At 34.6% G+C, this 24,776-nt stretch overlaps 1 protein-coding gene across 1 annotated transcript; it reads left to right on the plus strand.

Annotated features, from left to right (window-relative positions):
* The first annotated feature begins 23,391 nt into the window (after positions 1-23,391).
* LOC135117140 (uncharacterized) lies at positions 23,392-24,450 on the plus strand. The gene has a single exon (XM_064035609.1). The coding sequence runs from the start codon at positions 23,392-23,394 to the stop codon at positions 24,448-24,450; it is 1,059 nt and encodes a 352-aa protein (XP_063891679.1).
* The last annotated feature ends 326 nt before the right edge of the window (positions 24,451-24,776 follow it).

A 24,776-nucleotide genomic window follows, 5' to 3' on the forward strand; every position in this document is an offset into this window, starting at 1 on the left:
TCAAAGCGGTTCTTATTGGAATAAGGTCTATGAAGATTCAGATGCCTAGTCTTATTATTATATTGGCGATTCTTGTATGAAACAATAGTTACATTTTTGAAAGAGGTGTATTGTTTTAAAAAAATTAAAATCAATCTTTAATGTTAGATTGTGTGGTCCAGGACATTAAAAGATTGTAAATATTGTCGTTAAAACGGAGGTACACCTAAACCTTTGGTAATTAAAATACAAGAAAATTACCTTATACTTATTACCTTATCGTTTCTTCTAGAAAAAAGTTTTAAAGCTTGTTTCCATCTGAGTAGTTTTCGTCTAAAATAAAAATAAAAACAAATAAGGTACCGTCTACAAACACATTTGGGACACGTGTTTCTAATACTTATGTACTTTCTCAAACTCAAACTCAAACTCAAAATCGTTTATTCAAATTAGGCTGATAAATCAGCACTTTTCGAACGTCAAAAACAAAAGACAGTCCCCAAAACGCCCGCCCTTCACCACTTCCTATGTGTTTTTGCTGGGAAGAAGAAGTGGCGCAACAAACTCCCCAGCAACACATGTCTGTCTGTAAGGTTTGAAGAACCAGAATGTATACAAAACAAGTCAAATTCTAATTAGACCTTAGCCCTTCTGTTAGTTTTCTGTAGTTTTTCTTAAAGGTCCGCATTTTGTTAATTGAAAAGAATACGTGGTTGTAATAATTGAACACGCTGATAAAAGGTATCGTATGTGTGCACAATTTTTTTTTGGTATTATACTGGTGTTTTACTGTGTTAATTTAATATAAACAAAGTAGGTTTTTTAAATAAAACTACTTTTACGGATTTTATCGCGGTTATATTAATATTATTTAATACCGACGTTTCGGATCCTTTACAGCATCCTTGTCCGATCCAATCAGCAAAAGAAGTTTTTATTTCATCTATACTAATATTATAAAGGGGAAAACTTTGTTTGTTTGTTTGGTTGTAATGGATAAACTCAAAAACTACTGGACCGATTTTAAATATTCTTTCACCAATAGAAAGCTATATTATCTGCGAGTAACATAGGCTATATTTTATGGAGTTTCTTGCCCGTTCTTCTCCATAGGAAGCTACTTTTGGAATGGGCAACTAGAAGCAAACTTATTTATAATTTTGACGTTCATAAGTGCTTGTAAAGGCCTATATGAAATAAATGATTTGATTTGATTTGATTTGATTGATATCCCGGTGCGGGCAGTAGCTCCCACGGGACGCGGGTGAAACCGCGGGAATACGGGTAGTGTCTAATATTCGCGTAAGTGTCAGAAATAAATAAGATTTTTTTTTGAAGGGTTAAAAAACAAGTAATTAGTTTATTAAACCTAAAAACCTAAAGGAAAGAAATTTTCACACTAACTGACTTATCCAATGGCCAAAAATTTTACCGTGAACCCAAACAGTTTTTTAAAGCAACTCCCGTAGACAACACTCCTTATCATTATTATCAAAAATGTAGATCCACTGAGCCATACTTGAGATAAAAAGAACCGCCTCAAAAAATCTTTTGGCGGCGTCGGCAAAAACAACTTTTTTTCTTAGATTTTTTATCTTTTTGCCATAGATACGCAAGTATGATGGGGCACAAAAAATACGCAATCCTTTACATGTTCGCTTTATTTAACAACAATGGTATCGGCAATTTGTGAAACGTTTGTTTGATCATAAAAAACGATCTTTATTTGTTTTGATAACATCAGCTGGGTAACTTTTAGATGTCTGTAATTGTAAGTATTTTGACATGCGTTGTGTGCAATTTTTCCCGTGTCTGTGTATCTAAATAATAAATAAAATATTGATAAATAAACTTAGAATAGGTACCTGGATATCATATTTATAAATTAAAATCATATACCTATAGCCTTAATAAATACTCATTCTTTTTATCAGACCAGTGTTTCCTAAATTCTGCAAAAAGAAACAAACTTTTTAACATTAAAGTAATACTTAATATATCACGTAGGTAAATGACTTATTTTAGACCTTACTAATGACGATAGTATTTAATACTATACAAAGAAGTCATATTATTCTCTTTTTCAAATTCTTAATCTGTGCAAAGACCTATCTAAACAACGGTTTCACCATTAATCCAAATCAGACCAACTTCTAACTTTCACGAACATTAATTTAAATTTTCTCCTCGCCGCCATATTGGTTTCTCTTAGCTAACATTGACGCATTAGTTTGTTCCCAAGTCGGTTATAACTTGCAATATTATAATGTTTAATTATGGCTTTTATTGTGATAAATAGCTATTAAGTATGGACATTCAGTTTTGCTTCTTGTAATCTTTCCAAGAAATTGCTTTTTCACAAAAACTTTCCGTTTGTATATGAGACATTTTTCTTCTTTAATTTTTAGTCCTGATATAAATAACATATATGAAAAACTGACAATATGTCACTGTTTACACCCCTTAACCCTAAAACAGACAAAGCAATCCAATTATTATTATCTCCACAATTTAAACTTATAACTCCCAGTTACATTTTAAATTACATCTTTTTTTAAAGCCGGGCTTTAAGCTCACTCACTACATTATCACTAGAACGCATTTTATTTACTATGTTTGTACAGCAATATTTCTGTATTAACGTATTATAAAATACTTGTAATAATTCGAGGGATATTATTTATAATGAAAGGGAGTGGTATTGAAATGTTAAGTTTTAAGTACAGTGTTGTGTGGGGCTAGGAAAGTCGCGACTGGCGTTCATAGGCGCCAGGCGTTACAGGTTTGAGAATATGATAGTTTATTTAAGAGCTTTTTTGATGAAGTTATATCTTATGTTTATTTTTTTTTATGTTGTTATATTAGCAAGCCATTTACGAACTTGTAAAATTCTATAAATAAATTAAACTGATTATTTTTGTTACCTCAAGGGGGAATATAGAAGTTATGTTTTTGTTAGTCACAACCAGCTTTTTCATTTTAGCCAATTTTGTTAGTCAATAATACGATCCATCCTCTTCCCGCTCGCGTCTATAGACTCGCTGGTTTAACAGCCCCAGCTTAACCAAACAAGGTCCAAGTGTGAGAACATCAAATAAATATGAATTGATAGGATCATAAATCGCTCGGCGGATACGGAGCACAATTCGGCGGATATTTGCTCATCCCTATCGCCATTTTTATTTTAAAGGTTATATGCCCTTTGGCACAGTTTTTGCAGTTTATTGTTCTGTTGGTAAAAGGTCGGATTATTTGGCAGTGTTTTTTGAATCGTATTTTTTTTTTGTACTAATATTATAGTGCAAAGAGGTAAAGTTTAAACGTAGGTTCACGAAACTACTCATCTGATTTTATTTTAAGTTAGAAAAAAATATTATTAGGTTTATACATTAATTTCCTAATAATATTCTGCCTCTCTCTCTCTCAAGGATTTGTTTATTCTATAAATATAAAGTTGTAGCAGTGTTATAAAGCTCAAATAAAAAACTGCTACTGTTGCAAACTCACTCGTCTATTGTTTCATAACTAAAATACCGCACTGCGTCCAAATTTCATTTTGTTAGTCGAACATTTTATATGCAAAATAATTATACATAGCCTATATATAAAGGTTTACTGAAACTTAAACATCAGCACTTGTATCTTTCTGAAAAAACCGTTATTTCCCCATCTCCCTTTCTCGCTAAAAATCACTTACCTAACCAATAAACCTAAATAGAATTTGGGCAAAACAAAACAAAACAAAATCTATGAAGTAAATCTATACACGAGTTTTCCCAAAACAAAAGGCAAGCGAACTGAATTGAACCGAATATCTCGGGTGACAAACAAACTAAAGGTTAACATTCGAAACTGAATATTGTAGACACGAATAAAAGAATAAAAACTACGCGATATTTGATATTCTCAGTCCTCATTTTTTCGCTGGAAAATACCATTTCTATCTAGACACACGGCAGTGTGTCCGCCAAGTTCGAGCAAAAAAGGCGACACACCGGCCGTGGGTTATATTACACGAACCATTTCGGGCCAAATTCGACCCCCCTGTAACTCAAAATCTATTTTATTTACGCATATCAAATTTCTAGTATCTGTTGAGACCCCCTCACTTATCTAAAATACAAAATTTCATTAATATACCTATTGTAGGTCTTGAGATATTGACGTCAGAAAATCGCTATTTTTACTATACACTGATTCACTTATTCACTGACTCACTCATCAAAAACCTAGACCACTTCCAATGGTCGTATTGACTTGAAATTTGGCATGGAGGTAGGTCTTTATGTCAAGGTAAAGGGAAAAATCTGAAAATGGCCAAGTGTGAGTCGGTTTCAAAATAATGAAGGTGTTTTATACCCGGTGTAAATTTATACCCCTAAGGAACTAAAACGAACTAAATTTATCTATATTTATATCCCACCCAAAACAAAAATGTGAAAGACTGCCAAGTTCGATAAAATGGGAATGCTTCGCCTATAAAAGAAGTGAGATCTGAATAAGTACCAAGTTCCATACACATACCTCAGTTAAAAATAGTTACTTTTTAATGATGTTACTTGGCAAGTTTTCATACACCTTGTTATAAACCTACTAAACGCAATGAATCAAGTATTTAATTTTCTATTAAAACTTGCCAAGTAATCATCATTAAAAAGTAACTATTTATAACTGAGGTATGTGTATGGAACTTGGTACTTATTCAGATCTCACTTCTTTTATAGGCGAAGCATTCCCATTTTATCGAACTTGGCAGTCTTTCACTGGGATTTCACTTATGATGAAGTTAGTTAAAGAAATGTCTCATTTATACTATGTATTTTTTAGATTTTTTAATATGCACTATGATTCTTACAAAGAAATGAACTAGATTAACTAAATGGACTAGATTTACCAACTGACTGACATGACATGTTATCATATATTATGTTCGTGGATCAAAGTTACACATTCGTTATTTTCGAAAGTGATTCACACTTGGCCGTTTTCAGATTTTTACTTTACTTTGACTAAATACAAACCTTTGTACCATTCGAAGATATATTATATAAATATAGATAAATTTAGTTCGTTTTAGTTCCTTAGGGGTATAAATTTACACCGGGTATAAAACACCTTCATTATTTTGAAACCGACTCACACTTGCCCATTTTCAGATTTTTCCCCTTACCTTGACATAAAGACCTACCTCCATGCCAAATTTCAAGTCAATACGACCATTGGAAGTGGTCTAGGTTTTTGATGAGTGAGTCAGTGAATCAGTGAATCAGTCAGTGAGTGTATAGTAAAAATAGCGATTTTCTGACGTCAATATCTCAAGACCTACAATAGGTATATTAATGAAATTTTGTATTTTAGATAAGTGAGGGGGTCTCAACAGATACTAGAAATTTGATATGCGTAAATAAAATAGATTTTGAGTTACGGGGGGGTCGAATTTGGCCCGAAATGGTTCGTGTAATATAACCCACGGCCGGTGTGTCGCTTTTTTTGCTCGAACTTGGCGGACACACTGCCGTGTGTCTAGATAATATATCTTCGAATGGTACAAAGGTTTGTATTTAGTCAAAGTAAAGTAAAAATCTGAAAACGGCGAAGTGTGAATCACTTTCGAAAATAACGAATGTGTAACTTTGATCCACGAACATAATATATGATAACATGTCATGTCAGTCAGTTGGTAAATCTAGTCATAATTAATCTAGTTCATTTCTTTGTAAGAAACATAGTGCATATTAAAAAATCTAAAAGATAGTATAAATGAGATATTTCTTTAACTAACTTCATCATAAGAAAAAAATAAAATAAACAACCTTACAAAAATAAATGAAATCCCACCCAAAACAAAATGTGAAGACTGCCAAGTTCGATAATATGGGAATGCTTCGCCTATAAAAGAAGTGAGATCTGAATAAGTACCAAGTCCCATACACATACCTCAGTTAAAAATAGTTACTTTTTAATGATGATTACTTGGCAAGTTTTAATAGAAAATTAAATACTTGATTCATTGCGTTTAGTAGGTTTAAAACAAGGTGTATGAAAACTTGCCAAGTAATCATCATTAAAAAGTAACTATTTTGAACTGAGGTATGTGTATGGAACTTGGTACTTATTCAGATCTCACTTCTTTTATAGGCGAAGCATTCCCATATTATCGAACTTGGCAGTCTCTCACATTTTTGTTTTGGGTGGGATTTACTCCACGTAGACATGTAATGCATAATATAAAAACTAAGCTAGTGTTTTTGTAGTTTTGTTTCTGTGTATACTATATAGATGCCATCTTAGATTTGGTTACTACTGTCTGTTTTGCAATTTCACAAAATATCAAAATTAAGTAATTTTTGTGCCTCTCTCGTTCGCATAGTGTGTGGTTTTGTTAAAATTTATCAGATAAAATCAATAAAATAGACGCGGAGGTTGGTACCCACTTTTTATGGACAGGTGTCAATAATGAATGAATAAATTACATGCGCATAGTCCGCTGCGGATTGGCAAAGTCTTTTGAACTCTGAACCCGAGGCTGCAAGAATGACATTCAAGCAGCACCTAATTTTCTATTTTTCTGCATAACTATGTAACTAGGATTCGGTGCTATCTCTTCCTATCTGACCTCTTTTACCAGCCACAAATAGCCTCGGATAAAACTAAAACAACACAATAAAGGCCACTTTTTATATCCTGCGTACAGAATAATAGGATTTCCTAGAAGCGAGCGCCCAGTCAGCTTGAAAATTGTATTTGTTTAACATTCACGGTACTGACTGCTGATTGCATTAATTTAGTAAAATATTGAATCATAGTACTTTATTACTGCAGCTTTGCTTGAGTGCTTTTGTGTAAAATTGACGGAATAGTGCATGGCTTTTGCTATTTAACTTTGTGGGATTGTAGTGAACATACTGTTCTGCCTTAATAAATTAATCAGTCATCATTCACCTAGCCTTTTCCCTGCTATTTTGGGGTCTGCTTTCAGTTTTACATGGAACGGTTGCCTATCTGACCTTCTCAACCCAGTTTCCTCAGCAATATGATACCCCTTGGTGAGACTGGTTGGCGGACATTGTGGCTTCTTACTACCCGTAATAACAAAGATGTTCATCTGGCAGCCTACCAATTAAAGCCTTCTGCTACCCGGAGAATCTGAAAAAGACCATTGATCACCCATCCATAGGCCGCTCGGCGAGCGTTGCCTAGACTGATTAATTCGCGCGACTGTCACATCATCATCCTCCATCATCCTCAGAGCCTCTTTCCCAACCATAATGGGGTCGGCTTCCAGTGTAACCGGATTCAGCTGAGTACCAGTGCTTTACAAGAAGCGACTGCCTATCTGACCTCCTCAACCCGGGCAACCCAAACCCTTGGTTAGACTGGAGTCAGACTTACTGGCTTCTGACTACCCGTGTCGATTGCCAAGGATGTTCAATGACAGCCGGGACCTACAGTTTAACGTGCCATCCGAAATACAGCCAATGGTGTCTAAGATATACTTGATTGTCATATCATTCTAAAATAAAGAACAATAGTGAAAATCTGAAATCCCAACATATAAGTAAAACCACTACTCTGTCCACACAACAAGAGAAGTTCATAATAAAGTGAATCACACAAGCGCAGGCGTCCATTCAATTATATTCTTGTGCCATTGTGCACTACACTTGCGGACAATATAATTGGACACTCGCTCGTGACCGCACTTGTACTCGCTAGCTATCGGAGTGCGTTCTCTGCTCTAATTAATTTTGCTGCCAGTGTATTTGTGGGTTTGTGAAAAAGATTTACGGGTGAAGAAATAGAAGGTTATGTCTTGTAGAACGAATGAAGATTAGCAGATATACAAAGACGCGTGATGAGTCAAATTCTAATGACGCTCATGAATTTGTTGGTAGATATTGATTACTGAAACTTACGCGAATTTAAATATTAAAATTTGTTTCTAGGCTTAAAGGTTTTAATCTTAGGCATTGCTAGTCCGATATGGATTTTTGCCAGTGTTAGATAGCCTACTTATCGCGGAAGGGTACTAGTTTATTAACCGGGACATAGGAAAAATTTGCGGATTCTCAAAATTAAGCTATGTAAAATATAGCACAATAGGTTAATAACATCTTTAGAAAACATACCTGTAAAAAAATATTATAAAAACACCAAAAATATGCATGACCTTTTCACAGTCTTTTTAAAAATAACACAAACCTTTTTAAAAGCCTTTCTTAAGCAAAAATGAAAAAAATATACCAACTCTATTTTAAACAACAAAGAAAAAAATATTTATAAACATTATTTTGTATGAAAACCTCTACTATAGAGGATTAAGCGTAGGTGCAAGAGGACCCTTATCACGACATTGAACGGTGAATGTCAAGGTCGATTTCAACTCCACTGATAAGGATCACTTTACAAATGCGATACAGGTTTCAAGGTCAAAATAAAAGAAGCATTGAGGAAAATAAGATCAATGTGAAATAGATGCATTTAGGAAGATGTAATTAACTGTTACCGCATCTTTGCAAAAGCTTTATAAAAAATATTATTTAAGTATAACCATTTTAAATTATTCATAAAAGCGACCAATTTTTGCACGCAAGTGTACATCTCAATTTAAAACAACAATATTTCAAAGTAGTATTCTCACTGAATTCGTGGATATTTATGATCCACATTTTTCATTAATATCTGTCTGTAAACACAGTTATAAACAAAAGGATATTTACGTAATTATAGCATTGTGTATTTCCTTCGTTCACATGACGTTGTTTGGGGAAAACACGCAACAGTACCTACTTATGTTTTTCTAGTTTAAAACAATCCAATCCAATTATAAAAATCAGTGTTCCTTTTTCTGTGATATAGGTATGTAGGGTTCTATTGATTTAGTAAAAGCATACGGTATAGATAATAATATATGTATTTGTCTAGCTCTTTATATGTTTAAGTATTTGAACTGTGGAAAGAGAACAATCTTAACAAAATTACATCGTTATAATTTAATGTCAGTTGAAAACTTTACATACTATGAAAAACCTTCCTAACCTAATAAATCCTTTGCACACTGCCTACCGATACAAAACAATGTGACAAATCAATACAAATTATACCCCACATGAGACGGATTAACTCATTACAATATCGATACAAATCCGCAAATCGGATAACGTTTTATTCGATTCAATAAAACGTTCGCAACTCGATACGGCTTGGTTCCATTTCAGCGGCTGAAACGGATTAGTGGGTACCATGGTTTTATATAACGCATAGTTTATTGTGGGAAACAAATATTATAAGGATTGGAAAACTTCTTATATTTGTCCAGTACATACTTGTATAAAGTATTCTAAGATGGCTTCGAACACAAACTGTTTTTGTTTTTGTTTACTCTCTTAGGAATCTTAGGAACCACTGAATCGACTGAAAAAGATCCAATTTGTTAGATTTAGAAGATTAATGGGCTAGCTTATCATATAGGCTATATGTGTGCGTGGAGTAATCTCTGCGGCATGTGATTGAAATAGCTGGTGAAAGCTAGAGCTAGGATAAAATTTAAATACCTATATATAAGAAGTTCACAATACATATTTACACCAAGCAACAAACCACCACCCAATAAAAACAAAAATGACTCTCAAAACACACTTTCACACCATTCCTTGCAATTGACAGTCCATGATACACGACATCATAATCATGTAGTGTGAATGAAAAACCATTAGAAACATGAGACGGTCGCGATGTCAGGCGCAGAGCTCATGATGTGGGCGGGGCTTGCACGTGGCGAGTTTGGAGTTCAATGAGTACATTGTATTGGTAAGTGTGCTTGAGTGAGAACAGTTGTGGCGTATGAAATTATTGTTCTAGCTGTGGTTTAAATATGGACCTTGTCGTTTACTGTATCTACTATTGTTGTGAAAATAATCAGAACCATTTTGCTAAAGAGTCAGTTTTACCAAAATAAACCTGCTTGAAGTTGACTAGTTTTATTTGCTATACCTACCTATGTTTATCAGAAAGAACATACGCTAACGGACTAAATTATGCTATATAATAATTTGTTCACAGAATCAAAAAACAACTTAAGTTAGGTATACCCTAATATTATTTCTACATCGATTACAAAGCGGGTATTTTATCAATAAGAAGGCCGCTACATTGCAAACCTACTTTTATCGACATCCACATAAAACCATAACAAGTGTGTGGTCTCATTTCATACCAATATCTTTTCGCAATAGAAGCTAAACTCTTCAAAAATAATGGCGATTTGAAACACCATATCGAAAAGCCACTACAAACACAATAGCACTTAATACGCAAAATCAAGTCAAAAGGTTTCATTCATAAAGTTTACAAAAGAAAAAAAATAGTAGTAATAAATTATCTATTCGTATTTCTACCACAAACAAGGAATTTTAAGTTGGCAACAAAAGGGCTATTGAATGAACCGTTTCTATGAATGAGCTGGGAATGAATGAATGAATGGTCGGCAGACAGACTGGCGTCGTTCATTTCGCGATTTGAAACCAATTTTTTTCGTGTCTACAGGGTTTTTTTGGTTTAGGTACCTGCTAGTTTGATTTGTCGCTTTTGGTTATTTATGGGGAAAGTTCTAGATAAATACAGCAATATTTGTCTTTTTAATATGTGAGTAGAATTGAAAGGGACAATAAATACCTATACGTAGGCATATGATTGCTATTTTATCACCTATTTGTATTATTCCTGAACGTATTCGTAACTATGTTACCAATTTATACTGGAATACACCTAAGTATATTTTTATGGTAATTTACGCTGTCTTACACCACTTTCCTTATTATAGTGCAGGTCTCTCAGGAAGATATAGGGTTTCATCTGAACGGTTCAAGATGTTATGAACCGTTCAACCGTTTCCTCCCACACATTATGACCTTAAAGACAAATTGCACTTTTAAAAAACATGTTTTTAAAACCAAGTTTTACAAATGTGACGCTATTGTTGTATGTAGTTTAAAAACACTGTAACGAGACAGAATAAATCTTTTGACTTGCTTCTATGAGTCGACGTCTACAGGTCTATTTACCAACCGGCGTTGAATTTCTAGAGTCATCTCAAAAGTATTGTTTTGTCCCGTTCAGAGTTTTGTTAAGACGATTTTAATTAAACTGAGTTTAACGTATACTTACTGATCGTGGTTAATTATCAGTGAATTCTGTCCTTTCTATCTTCCCACGCAGTAAGCGATACTGCAGAGATGGACACAACAGATCAGAACACAAAGTTAGAAGACTTGCAACTAAAACAATCAGCTTGTTTGTCAAGTTAGTTAAAACTTCCTTATCTGTACTGACCAAGTGGAAGCTATTTCCCAATGCTATTGTTGGTGTTTAAGTAAATATGTATTTATATTTAAAGAAAAAATAGTTTTGTGATTAAGGTAGACTAGATTCAATATAAAATGCGTTTATTTATATTTTGCCAATAGGGGTTTGCCAATACGAGCGAATCTTATTCTTCGCAGTGATAAAATCATTCACAGTCTCAAAGTATCATACATTACATTAGGTATATGCCAAAGACAGCATGAGTTATCAAAATCATCTCCAAATAATTTTATAAGTCAATAGGCACTGTGAAAGCACCATAAATTAATCCTATTCCATACAGAATGATCAACTTGCCAACCAAATAACACAACACGACGAACATAACATTTACCAACAAAACCACGATCAAATCTTCAAAATGACATCAAGGAACATTCCACCGAGATTACATGACACCATTCCGTACTTAGCCTGAAGTAAATAAGTCTTACGACATGTCTCAGACCAGCTTAACACATTATCCTCACTTCTAAGTAGCGAGCAATCTATTCCAGTTTACATCTAACTTCTAAGATTGTTGAAATAACTGGAACTGCCCCTAGCACCAATCTCTATGCTAAAAAGCTTGCCCAATTATGCACGAGTCAAAAAGTGAGAGCTCACACATACCAAGATCGATATAATAAGTAAAGGTAATCTTGACGCACCCAGCATCTTGCTGAGTATTGCATGGTTGTGATGCACACCACTCCTCCATGTTTGATATTTTTTTATTGACTGTGCGTATTATCACAGATTATTATTATGTATACGTTTTCAATTACGCAATAAAACGCATTTCCTTCTTTTTTCTTTCCTATTTGTGAGGCACCGCAATGGCTTCTCCAGTTGTTAATTGTTCTAAGAAACACAGACAACTGCTGTGTCGTCAATGTTTATGTTACGACCTGTATTATGTTTCTAGTCTAGTGAGGATCTAGTTTTCCTAGAAAAATTAACGAAGAAAAATCTCGTTGTTTTTTATGAGGTAATGAGCGTTTGTTTACTTCTCGCTTTATTTGTTAAATATTAACAGCGAAAATTGGTAAAACTCACTTTTTTTATAAAAATCACAGCTAGTTTACCAAATAGATTAGGTACTCCATCAGCGCCATAACAGCAACAAGTCCCGATAAAAAAATTAAAAAATGTTACCTCACATAACTATTAACAAATTAAAATAGTAACTACTTAACTGTATTTGATCCAAATCAAGAATCATAATGGTTCAATCACCAATCACTAGATATTATTATACCAACATTCGAGAAGCCGAAGTCACAATCGATAAAAAACACATTAGGTACCTACAAAACAATACAGACATAACATCAAACAAAAAACAAACAGATCTCATAACAACGTTTGCACAAATCAAATCCTTTTCTATAGAAAATTGAAGAAAAATGACGAACAAACAACGAGGAAGATTCTCAGACATTTGTTCCAACAACTTTATGATATTGAGCTAAAACGTTGAACCTCTATGAGGACAATGATATATCGGTATCAATGAAGATATGTTTTGTAATGGAAACCAATTTATTTCATTTCCGTTTCGAACTGTAGTTTTTCTAAACATGATAGTGGAAAATTGATGCTTTGTTTAATTATGTCATTAGCCTGGCTTTTTCCTAAGTATTTTGGGATCGGCTTGCAGTCTAACCGAATGCAGCTTAATACGTGTTTTAAATGGAACGACTGCTTGTCTGACCTCCTGAGCCCAGTTACTTTATCAATTTTGTTAGACTTGTCAGACTAACTACTTGTTCGTATTTATAAATACTTACCTATTTTAGTCAATTTATTAGGAGAGCCACGAGCGGTACCCATACAGCTTCACAACTAAGGTTGCTGGTAAAAAAAGAAATAGAAAATCATGCAGCACATGACAATATTCTCTTTAAAAAAATCAGAGTGACGGTATTCAGAAAACCGCAAAGGCTATGTGACACAGATACCGCTTATTATCAATCACTTCTTGTATTCTTGAGTACATACTTTGAAACTTACCTATTTTGAACCCTTTTTTATTCAATTTTAAATTCAATCTCTACCCAACGGCACATCAATGCACTTTTTTCCTTCCTAAGTGTTTGTTAAAACGTGCTCTTTTGCTGACATTTTCCACTGCCGACAAGGCTAATCTGATAACCGATGACATGATCGATCTGTTTGCTCGAGCACTCGAGCGGCGATTCGCAAACTATTCGTTTGTGTTCGCCGCAGTTCGAGTTCTGACAAAACTTTCGGGAAGCGGTGCAATCGAGTTAAAGTTTGTTCGATGTTAGAATCGAGTAAGCCAATTAATATCGTTTAGGGATCTTTGTAGTGTTTGTATACCTATTTAGACAGTGAAAATAAATAAGTAAAAATGACGGAGTCAGCGTGCTTCTGTCTTACGTAAAAGAGTTTTGATTCCCGAAACATAATTTATATTCAGTGATAAAAGTTATTTACGTAGGATAATTAATTAAGCTATAGGTAAGACTTTCTAGAATAGAAACCAATTTCCTAACATTATTTTGTGATTCACTCAATGAGGCAAAGAGAAGCCATAAGTATCTTATGTTCCTAAAATAAGTTGTGAACAAAAATAGACTTTAATGAAGCAAGTAAAAGCTATAAAAAGCAAATTAAGGACATAAAAAGCGAAGCATTGACGTCATTAAAAATACGGTTTCCTTGTTCAAGGAATATGCTATAAAAAGTGGTTATTTCTATACTGAAAGAAAAGTGAATGCAAAATTAGTTTTAGCGCTAATTTATTTTCCAGTTTTTCATTTTAGTGCTAATGAAGGCTAAATTAACACCTTTTACAAGCTGTTTTATTTTCATAGTGAGAAATCCTTGATTTAGAAATGGTGTAGCTAAAGTTTTTAACACATTTCTGTATAGGCTAATTAATTATTTTAAGACTCAGAATTTTTTCTACAGTAACTGTCAGCCGTCAGCTAAATTAATATTTAAAAAAATAAATAAAGAAAATCATGTCTGCTATTGAAACTAATAACTGTGAAAATAAATACAATACCTGAATAATATTTTTATGTTATCCATAAAGGAATAATCAAAACACTAAATCATTTTTTGCAGCAATTATAAATTAAATTAGACTTTTATTCTTCTTTAAAATAAGTTCCAATAATGGCAATTGTTATAATAATTATTATGTAGCTGTAAAAATAAAATAATACCTTTTGAAAGAGTAAAATATTTTCAACTCTATAGCTTTGGGTTTAATGTTTATTTTTGTTTGATACACAATAGGTTATAAATCGCAATTACAGCAGGTACGGAGAGAGAAGCAATTATTCGTAACCCGTGACGAGGAATTATTCAAATTAGGGTTAGCGTGTGGTGCAAGTTGAAAGAGCGAGCTTTTTCGTGATAATTCCGTAGTACAATATTTTTTAAATACTAAAAGGGCTTGTGATTGGAATGCTTATTTTGCAAATGAAAATTAATTGATTAATTATAAAAGGAGGGATTTATATTTTTTTCAAATTCATTTGAAATTATATGGTCGCAATGTTGTTTATAATAAATTCAGTCTATGTGTTCCTAAGTATGTGTCGTTAACGTAATTAAGTTAGTTCAAAATTACTGTATTTCCTAAAATAATTCTCACAAATTTGATCCGTCAAAATTTGATCCGTGCCATTATTTTGTAGTCCTACATAACCGCTAACCAGCTAAAGTTCCTGTAACTTGTACCACACCACAAACAGCGTGATCAATCCTTCATTGTGTCGGTCGCACACAGGCCGTAGTTAGGGATTTTTATTAAACCGTATTGTCATTTTATTTTCATTATTTGCGTACCGTGATGAGATCGCGGTCGAATTAAAGAGACACATCCAGGATTTTTTTGTTCTGTGGTTTGTTTTGGTGATTTGATATTTTGGTTTTGTTATTGGTACGCCTAGAAGCGTCTGTTATATGTAGGTATTTTTAATTTGATAGGAGGTCATTATTTGCCTCTTTTTGTTTGTACCTACCGCTGCAAGGTACTACAAGGGCTCATCTTATATAGTGAAGGAAAGCGCAAGAACATCACCGCTCTTACTTTTGGCGAATTGTAGATGAAATAGACTTTTAGTCCGTTGTCATTTTCTATACTTAGTCATTAATATTCAAGATACATTTAACCATAAATTGAAGATAATTATTGTTTTTTTTGCAGGTACTTCCACAAATCCCAATTCAAAAGTCTTTCCAGCCATCTAATCAACACATATTTTTTCCTAAATTCCATATCTTTTGCTTAAGTTCCTCACAGAGATACCTACTAATACAACTAATATCATCTGGAATGTCTCTAACCTCGTGAACCAGTGGACAGCAATACCCGGAGTGGTACCTCAGGGAAATTCCCTCACTACGCGATACCAATTTCATCAGATTTCAAATTATGTTTTTTCTTCTCCCAGCTCGAGAAAATGTTGGGGAATATGAAGATTTTTTAAGTGTGTCTGAGGATAGTTTTCGGGTGTTTGGTGGTTATGAAGATGGGTTTGTGGACAAAAGTACCTTGTAAAGGTCAGGCAGGGCAGTCGCTTCTTGTAAAGCACTGGTACTAAGCTACATCCGGTTAGACTGGAAGCCGACCCCAACATAGTTGGGAAAAAGGCTCGGAGGATGATGATAATAATAAGCAAAAACTTGCACCAAAAGTATCATTTATCTAAAAAACATCTTTTGCAGACTTTCACCAACATAATTATCTACTCGTTTACCTACTTACCTAATCATTTTACTTTTTCAGAAACGGCTCACTTATTCAATTTCAACTTATTTTTTGCAGATAATTGTACGCATTACTGTTTATTTTTGTTAATTTCCCTCGCAGAACGTTAAGGAACACAAAATCCGTTTTTATCCTACCGATTGACGGGTTAATTCCGCGCGGACTAAACCTTGCATCAGACGGGATCCCGTGCCGCGTTAATTCCGCATTATTATTCCGCACACAGTCGCTGTAAGAACAAGTAAAGATGCAAGTCTTCAGTTCTTTAGCTCTAGCCTAGTTAGGCCGAGTTTGTAATCGTCTATTGTGATGTTTGGATTAAGCGTTAGTGATACGCTGTTCCACGTTTTAAGTATGAGTGATTTATTTTAGAAAACACAAAATATAAAAAAAAGACAAAGAAACATAAAGCAAATAAGTTTTTATCCTACCGATCGACGGGTTCCTTGCATCAGAAGTAATCCCGGGCTGCGTTAATTCCGCATTATTATTCCGCACGCTGTCTCTGTAAGAAAGCGTAAAGATGCAAGTCTTGGTTTGTTCAGCCTGGTTAGGCCGAGTTTTTAATCGTCCGATAAGCTTCATGATGATACAGAGATTTTAATGTTTGAGTTAGGTAATCAGACAATCGTTAAAGATGTGTTCGGCGTTTTAACTATGATTAGACGGCGTTTTAATTATTATAAAACGTGAAATAAACGTGAATGTTTGGCTGTGTATCCGTATAGACAGATGTGTGTTTGTTATTCTATCAAGCAAAAACCGGCCAAGTGCGAGTCGGACTCGTGCACGAAGGGTTCCGTAAATTACAGTTAAATCAACCTATCTCAAAAACTATAAGAGATACTTTGATCAAACCAAAAATCGTTGAAAGAGTTAATTAGCATGCATCACCTCTATTTTTTTTAGAATTTTATACCCCGTAGTTATAAAAATAGAGGGGGGGGGACATACTTTTTACGACTTTGAGAGCTGATATCTCAAAAACCGTTCACTTTAAGAAAAATGTTTTTTAGAAAACTTGATATCATTTTAAAAGACCTTTCCATTGATACCCCACACGGGTATGTACATCGAAAAAAAAAATTTCATCCCTCAGTTACATGTATGGGGGGCCCCACCCCCAATTCTTTTTTTTACTATTTAGTGTCATATTTTTGTAGCGGTTCATACAACACATATTCCCATCAAATTTCATCACTGTAGTACTTATAGTTTCCGAGTAAATCGGCTGTGACAGACGGACAGACGGACAGACGGACATGACGAAACTATAAGGGTTCCGTTTTTGCCATTTTGGCTACGGAACCCTAAAAACGGTAGGTAAACGCGGGTAGAAGCTACTTTCTGAATATATTAAACAGGGCAGCGCTTGTTTAATAAAACTTACTTTAACTAAGTGCAATCAGAGAAAGATAGCCAATGAAGTCAACCATATAAAAGTCACCATAACTATATGCATATTAGTAGGCGTGGACAACCCGTTGTCATGGCGACCGCCCCGCCCACCGTGGAAGGGGTAGACAGATGCGCGTGAGTCGACAAAACGGACGCTTTTGTTGAAATTTAAAGCTTCCTTGATACATCGCGAGATAACATTTTAAAATGTTATTTTGTACGAAAAAGAAGAGTAGAAAAGGTTAAAAATAATGTTACAATATTATAGAGACTTTAGATTTATGTAGAAGTTACCTACAGGGATATATTTAAAGTAGGTACAAAGCTATTTTAATAAACGTTAATAAGTACAGTTTTTTTTGTGATTACAAAGGTAGGTAGATTTCTTTTACCCAGCTCGCTTTTGTGTTAATGTGTACTAGAAATAAAAAATCGATAAGTCTAAACCTCTATAGGTATGTTAGGTAGGTATTCTCAAACTTTTGAATACCATCAACAAAGTTATCCACGAAATCCAATTTAGGCATAGCTGAGCTCCATTCAAACATTCCATACAAGCTAGCTCTCAAACCGAGCCGATAGGAGATCTCCAATCTCATGGAATATGACTCAAACAGCATTCGTATTTGCTAACTGTACGTAGGTACTACACGTCAACAGATAGGCTGTGGATACATGAGCGTAGAATAAGTAAGTTGTGCGTCAGGATGTACAAAAGAAAATATTACTCGTTCCAATTAGGTACTTTGTCGTACTACTTAACTCACTAGCTCATTTGACGTGGCACGCATGTGCGTAGTGTTTTTGTAGACTTTCGCGAAATATCGCATATTCAACGAGAACTTTAAGTTGTGCGTTAATAAGCTTTCGGTATTACCTTTATAGGTAAGCCAGCAGTTGAAGCTACATACTTAGCGACTAAATATGAGGGGCTTTTTTTAATAACTTCTATACGCCAATTTGCAAAACCTTATGATGCCAAAAATAAAGTGTCTTCTATGCCACATATAGGTATGTACCTACATAGAAAATTTTTCTACAACAAAATAACGCTTGTTTGTCCTCAACCTTACCAACGCAACTCGTCCGTCGAGAATTCAGTAGTGGACTGCCTTCAATTTGCTTTTAAATTATTGATGCTGTTTTGCTTGAATGTTTATTTTCAAGATATTTGCTGAATATACACAGACACAGAAATTGCAATTTTTGTGACTTTTCATTAGACCATAAGAAGGATAGGTAGGCATTTTTGACTTAGCTTTTAACCACACTGTCTAACAATGAATTATACTTTTAACTTTTAAACCAACAATGTCACATCAAAAGTGATTAGTCCGACTTTCAGCAACATCTAACCACTTTTTTACTCAATCTAAATACATCTTATTTATTTTACCTTTTCTAACTTTATCGGTATTTGTAAACAGCAGGGAGACACTCATAGCTAATGCAAGTGTGTCCGGTGTCCGGCGGGAGTTGTCCGGATGTCGTCCGATACCGTCCCGGCTGTCCGATTTGTTGGCAAAGCTGCAATACAGAATAAGTAGCTCTTTGAGATCAAATTAAATATGGGATTTGGAAGGCTCTTTGGTATTGTGATGGTTTTAAATCAAGATTTACTGATAGGTATGTTAGTGGTAGGAATCATAATTAGACTTATTTTTTTTTCACATCATCATACGCCATTGAGCTATATACTTAGCCACTAGGCCTTCAATTTAAAATATTTTAATATTTACTATTACTAATACTGCACAACAGTTTTATGATATGCAAATAGCAGTCATGTACATCCTAAAACAGCAACAAAAATATTCCTTAATGTATAGGAACTTACAAAATACGTTCAACATCGAACACCATTATTAAATCCACATTACTATAACCGGGCAACTTAAATTAAATACCTCGCTGACGTAACAATAAAAAAGCGATAAAAATCACTTTATCTTGAATCTCATAATCGGTACTTAGTAAGTGACGATTGCCGCGACAACATAATACAGTGTAACTCGACTCTCTTCATTGTGAACTTAATGTCGGTATAATATTTGAAACTTGAAACTGTTCAGGAAATTGTGATTGGTATAAGAGGGTAAGTTTATTTTGAGCACCTTGATGTTGGTTGGTATGTTTAGGTTATGAAATAATACATAGTGTTATAATAAAGTTAGGTCAACTCGTGATATGAAATTGTAAACATTTTTGTGGTATCACGTTCTACAGAAAATTTATAGATCATTTAAACTACCGACGATATCTAAGCAAAAGCACGTTGTAATTAAGCCCCTAAATCCAAGCAAGTAAAACAGAAAATTACATATACCACAGACATTATTCTTCTCCTCAAATATAAATCGTACAAAAAACGTGTAAACCCCACTTTTTTAGAAACAAGCACCTTTTAAGTAAAACCTCAGCCATCTTGTTACATTTCAGTCTACATACCATTACCCAAAAGCTGAAATTAATTGCATAAGGAGCGCCTAAAATGGTCTAACCGTATTATACAACGCGCTTGACAAAGGGTGTGGCATTTTATCGCCCCGGTTGTAACCTTATAGCGAATTGCCAACAAATTATAGCCTCATATAGCCGTTTTATGGCCCAGCAATTGAGTTCATACAATTCGGTAATCATATTTAAGTGTAGGTATTGTAATTTGAATTGAAACACCTCATTGTGAAGTCCGATAATGGGCGGTTTTAAAAAGAGTTTTTAATGTGTCAATGGTATTGTTGAAGAGTTTAAAACGTTTTAAATTGATAGGTTATATTTTTATCTTGAAACGCTTGAGTCGTGGTGGCCTACTGGGCAAAGAACCGACCTCTCGAGTATGAGGGCGCGGGTTCGATTCCAGGTCAGGCAAGTACCAATGCAACTTTTCTAAGTTTGTATGTACTTTCTAAGGATATCTTAGACACCAATGACTGTGTTTCGGATGGCACGTTAAACTGTAGGTCCCGGCTGTCATTGAACATCGTTGGCAGTCGTTACGGGTAGTCAGAAGCCAGTAAGTCTGACACCAGTCTAACCAAGGGGTATCGGGTTGCCCGGGTAACTGGGTTGAGGAGGTCAGATAGGCAGTCGCTTCTTGTAAAGCACTGGTACTCAGCTGAATCCGGTTAGACTGGAAGCCGACCCCAACATAGTTTGGGAAAAAGGCTCGGAGGATGGAGGATGGATTTTTATCTTGAAAAATAAATGAAATTAAGTGTTTCTTGAAAGTAAGTAGCTCTCTGACTGCGAACTTAGGTACTTACCCCTTGGTATCTACTTTGAAAGAGAGAGAGATGAGAGTGGTGATAGACTAATCTATGAATGATATGAATATTTTACGGTTATTTGTATTAAACTGATCTAATAAGTAATTCAAAATATACGTAAAAACAAACATAAATTATTCTATTTTCACTTTGTAAGTTATCACAATTTAACGTTGTTCCTTCTACAAAGTTAACCCTTATAACATATTGATTGTCCATAATAAACTTGACATACATGACCTCAATACAATATTATAGGCAATAATAGCACACAACATAGTGTTAGTACTAAGTGTAACATTACATAGATTTGTGCGAGGCGGCGCGCTCGGGGCAATCTGCTACCTAGTGCCAGCCGTCACACTTCCGACTGTAACGGTAGGAAAACAGTTTTAAAACATATTATATTTACATTTAGAATTATATAAACAATCACTATTTATGTATTTCTTTTTGTTCCACCAGCATCGGGAACATGGTCCAGGTTTCCGGCGGGCGGTCAGGACTCCATAGAATTAAGTATACAAAACATGCTCAAAAAAACTGAAATAAATTCAAACAGACAAATTTTAATATCTTAAAGTTATTGTCATAAATTGAACCTTTGCAATAATGTCGTATTGGACTAACAAGAAGGAACAACCGTATACTGAAAATATAGCCCAAACTATTTACAATATAAACCTACCAAAAACCTATTTTTAAAACAAAAGTAAACTTGAAACAAAAGTAAATCTGCTACCGCGCTAATAACAATTGCTAAACAAACTCAATGCTCAGTTTATTAGCTCAGCTCAAAAGGACCAACAAACAAAACAAAAATGGTCCTTCTATCCAGCGTTTTTTTGCCGACGCTCGTACTAACTAACCACTAAAGGACTTAATCTTGAGCTCATCGTGGCTAGTCAGAACGTGTTATTGCGGACCCTACAGGGATTTGTTCCTTAATGAAACAATTTTTCACAATACATAACCTTGTAAAAAGGGCAATCTATTTTTAAATTCATAATTAAAATCCTGGCGAAGTAGTTTGTCACTGTCTTTGAAAATGCTGTTATAACAATGTTATTTTAATTTATGGCGCAAGGAATAAGGCTACGTTAGCTTAGGAGTACTTTACAGAGAAATATTTTTCATTTTTATGACTAAGAGATGTGATTTTAATGAGATAGTCATGATTTGAACTTCTTGTAATTTTTATTAAACAGTATTTTAGGTAATCCATAGCACAATTTATTATTGTTTCGTCTGGGCTACTCGTTCTCGTTGACAGTAATAGATTACAAGAGGCTAAAATTTTCGAAAAATTGGAACTCTTGAGCAAACACATGCCAGCAATGGACTCGCGCTGACAAAAAAAAGATGGTATCTGGCTGTTAGTTAAAAGGCAAGGGGAAATCAGAGTTATAAATTATCACACATAGCAGGGTAAAGAAAGCTTTTGATGGTGTAGTTTATATTATTTAAGAATTGCTGGAGAAACTTATTTTTTAGGAAGTCTTAAAATTCTTTAGACAACACAATTAACATTTCAATTGCTTAAAATGTAAGTAAGACCAGCAAAAACTCGGAGACTAAGTAATACATACTAATTTGATAATAGTACTTTGTATTCATTGGCTAGCTGGTACTCGGAACCTCATTTTGATTATGTTTAAAAATTGCGACATTAAATGTTCTGTAATTGAGCTTGTTTAGATAATGTTTAGAAATTAAAATAAAATGTAATTATATTGAAAAGGAAGGGTTCCGTAAAGAAGTAGTTACTCTATCTATTTACTTTATCTGGTGAAAGAGAAATATGTTTTATGTTTTTGACCATGATGCTTGTGGCCAACTATATTACTATCCTTATATAAACTTGTAAAAATGTTCTGTTTTTCACAACTAAACTGGGTGTACTTAAGGCATAGTAAGCAGTTTTCAGTTTTCAACTGTATTTAAATTGATTGAATTTTTCGGGAACTCGAATACACTCTTTGTCGTCATAATCGAATGAGATGATCATGTAGGGTCTTGTATCTTTCAAATTTGTTGCAGGAAGTTTATTTTGAAATAAAATACTTTAAACCTTTTTTATAATTTCAAAAAGATGGCAGGCAATTGTCGTTGCCAGTCTACTTTATAACATAACATTAATTTCACAAACTTGAATTAGATATGACGGTATTTAAAACAAAAAGACGTGTTTACTTTTACTCCCGTGAAATCGTCTCCAAATCGCGGTTAAAGTTATTGGTTGGTGTTTCATATTATAACCATATTGTTGGAAAAGTGCCCTTCTATCACTTGTGAAAAATTCAATTGGAAATATCCAGTGCTTCAAGAAATATAGTAATTATAAGTTCAAAGAATTTTTTTAACGTTCGACGTCCCTGACCTGCCCCAACCCGCGGTTGGCTCGCTTCTATGAGTCACCTCGTCGGGCCGCCTGCGCTGCTGTGTGTTCTACCGTGTTGTTCGTCGTGCATCGCTCGCTATATATATATATCAACATCACGCCGCTTGAGCTGAGGCGCTCAGTAGCACTAGAAGAGCGTAAATCATATTCGGACTGTGAGAGGCGTTGGGTGAGATTATTTTAATACTATAATTGATTGATCTCTGATTGATTGCATCTCAACCTTGTAAATTCCTGCTCACCGAAGCGTTATGGCGGAACAGTCTTCTATGTCATCAAGTACATCCTTTACATGGGGTTGTTGTGACCAGGTGGTAGCTAATGAGAAATATGCTACATGTGTCAAGTGTCACAAAACGTATCATTATATTTGCTTGTCTTTAAGGGAAAACTACAATGTACCGAAAGGTTGGCAATGCCCGGCATGCATTAACTCTGGTCCGAAAATTAGCAGATCCGATAGTACTCCTCTGCGTAACGTCTCATCCAACAGGGCGAATAAAAGACCAGCTCTTTCTCCGCCTAAGACGGACAACATTACTTTGTCGTGTGACGATATTCGGCAACTCATTCAAGACGCTGTTAAAAAGGAACATACAGAAATGTTGTCAAAATTTACTGAAACCCTGAATAGAGAACTGCAACCTATTAAAGAGCAGATGGATAAGATGGACAATTCTATGTTATTTATGAACTCACAGTACGAGGAACTTTTGAAAGAATATGCTGCGTCCAAAGATACCGTGAAGGAATTGCAGAAAGAAAACTTAGAGATGAAAATGTGTATCAATGATCTCGTCTCACGTGTAAGCCAATTAGAACAACAAACTCGTTCAAACAATGTAGAAATCCAATGTCTGCCGGAAAAAAAACAGGAAAATCTATTGCAGATTGTAACACAATTATCTAAGGTGGTGGGGAGCGGCATTGTGGACAGCGACATAAAATACTGCACTAGAGTCGCCAAGCAGAGCTCTACAAATTCTCGACCACGATCTATAGTGGTACAACTGGCTTCTCCTCGTACTCGTGATCAATTTCTCGCAGCCACGATTAAATATAATAAATCAAACCCTAATAATAAACTAAATACCTCGCACCTTGGATACGCCGGACCGAAGACTCCAATTTTCATTACGGAACACCTTTCAACCACTAATAAGGCTCTCCACGCTGCCGCTAGAATTAAGGCTAAGGAGCTTGGATACCAGTTTGTCTGGGTACGAGGTGGCCGCATATTTATGCGGAAAGAACAGGAATCTGAACACATTCTCGTTAGAAATAAGGATACTTTAAATAAACTAGCTTAATTTTTTCTTTTTTCATATTTATAGATCATGATATTGTAGTTTATATAAAAAAAATTCAATAACTTAAGGATTTATTATCAAAATACTAGAGGACTACGCACTAAATGTCAAAGTTTTTATCGACAAATGTCTTGCGAAACCTACGATGTAGTTATATTATCAGAAACTTGGTTGAATGACTCTGTACTGAGCTCGGAGCTATTTGATGACAGATATGTGGTATATAGAAGAGACAGAGATAACAGGAAAAAAGATGGAGGAGGTGTGTTGATAGCTGTTCTAAAAACATTAAATTCTAAGCGTATGTTTCAATGGGAAACTCATTG

This window comes from Helicoverpa armigera, chromosome 7 (genome assembly GCF_030705265.1).
Source record: "Helicoverpa armigera isolate CAAS_96S chromosome 7, ASM3070526v1, whole genome shotgun sequence".
Taxonomy (NCBI): domain Eukaryota; kingdom Metazoa; phylum Arthropoda; class Insecta; order Lepidoptera; family Noctuidae; genus Helicoverpa; species Helicoverpa armigera.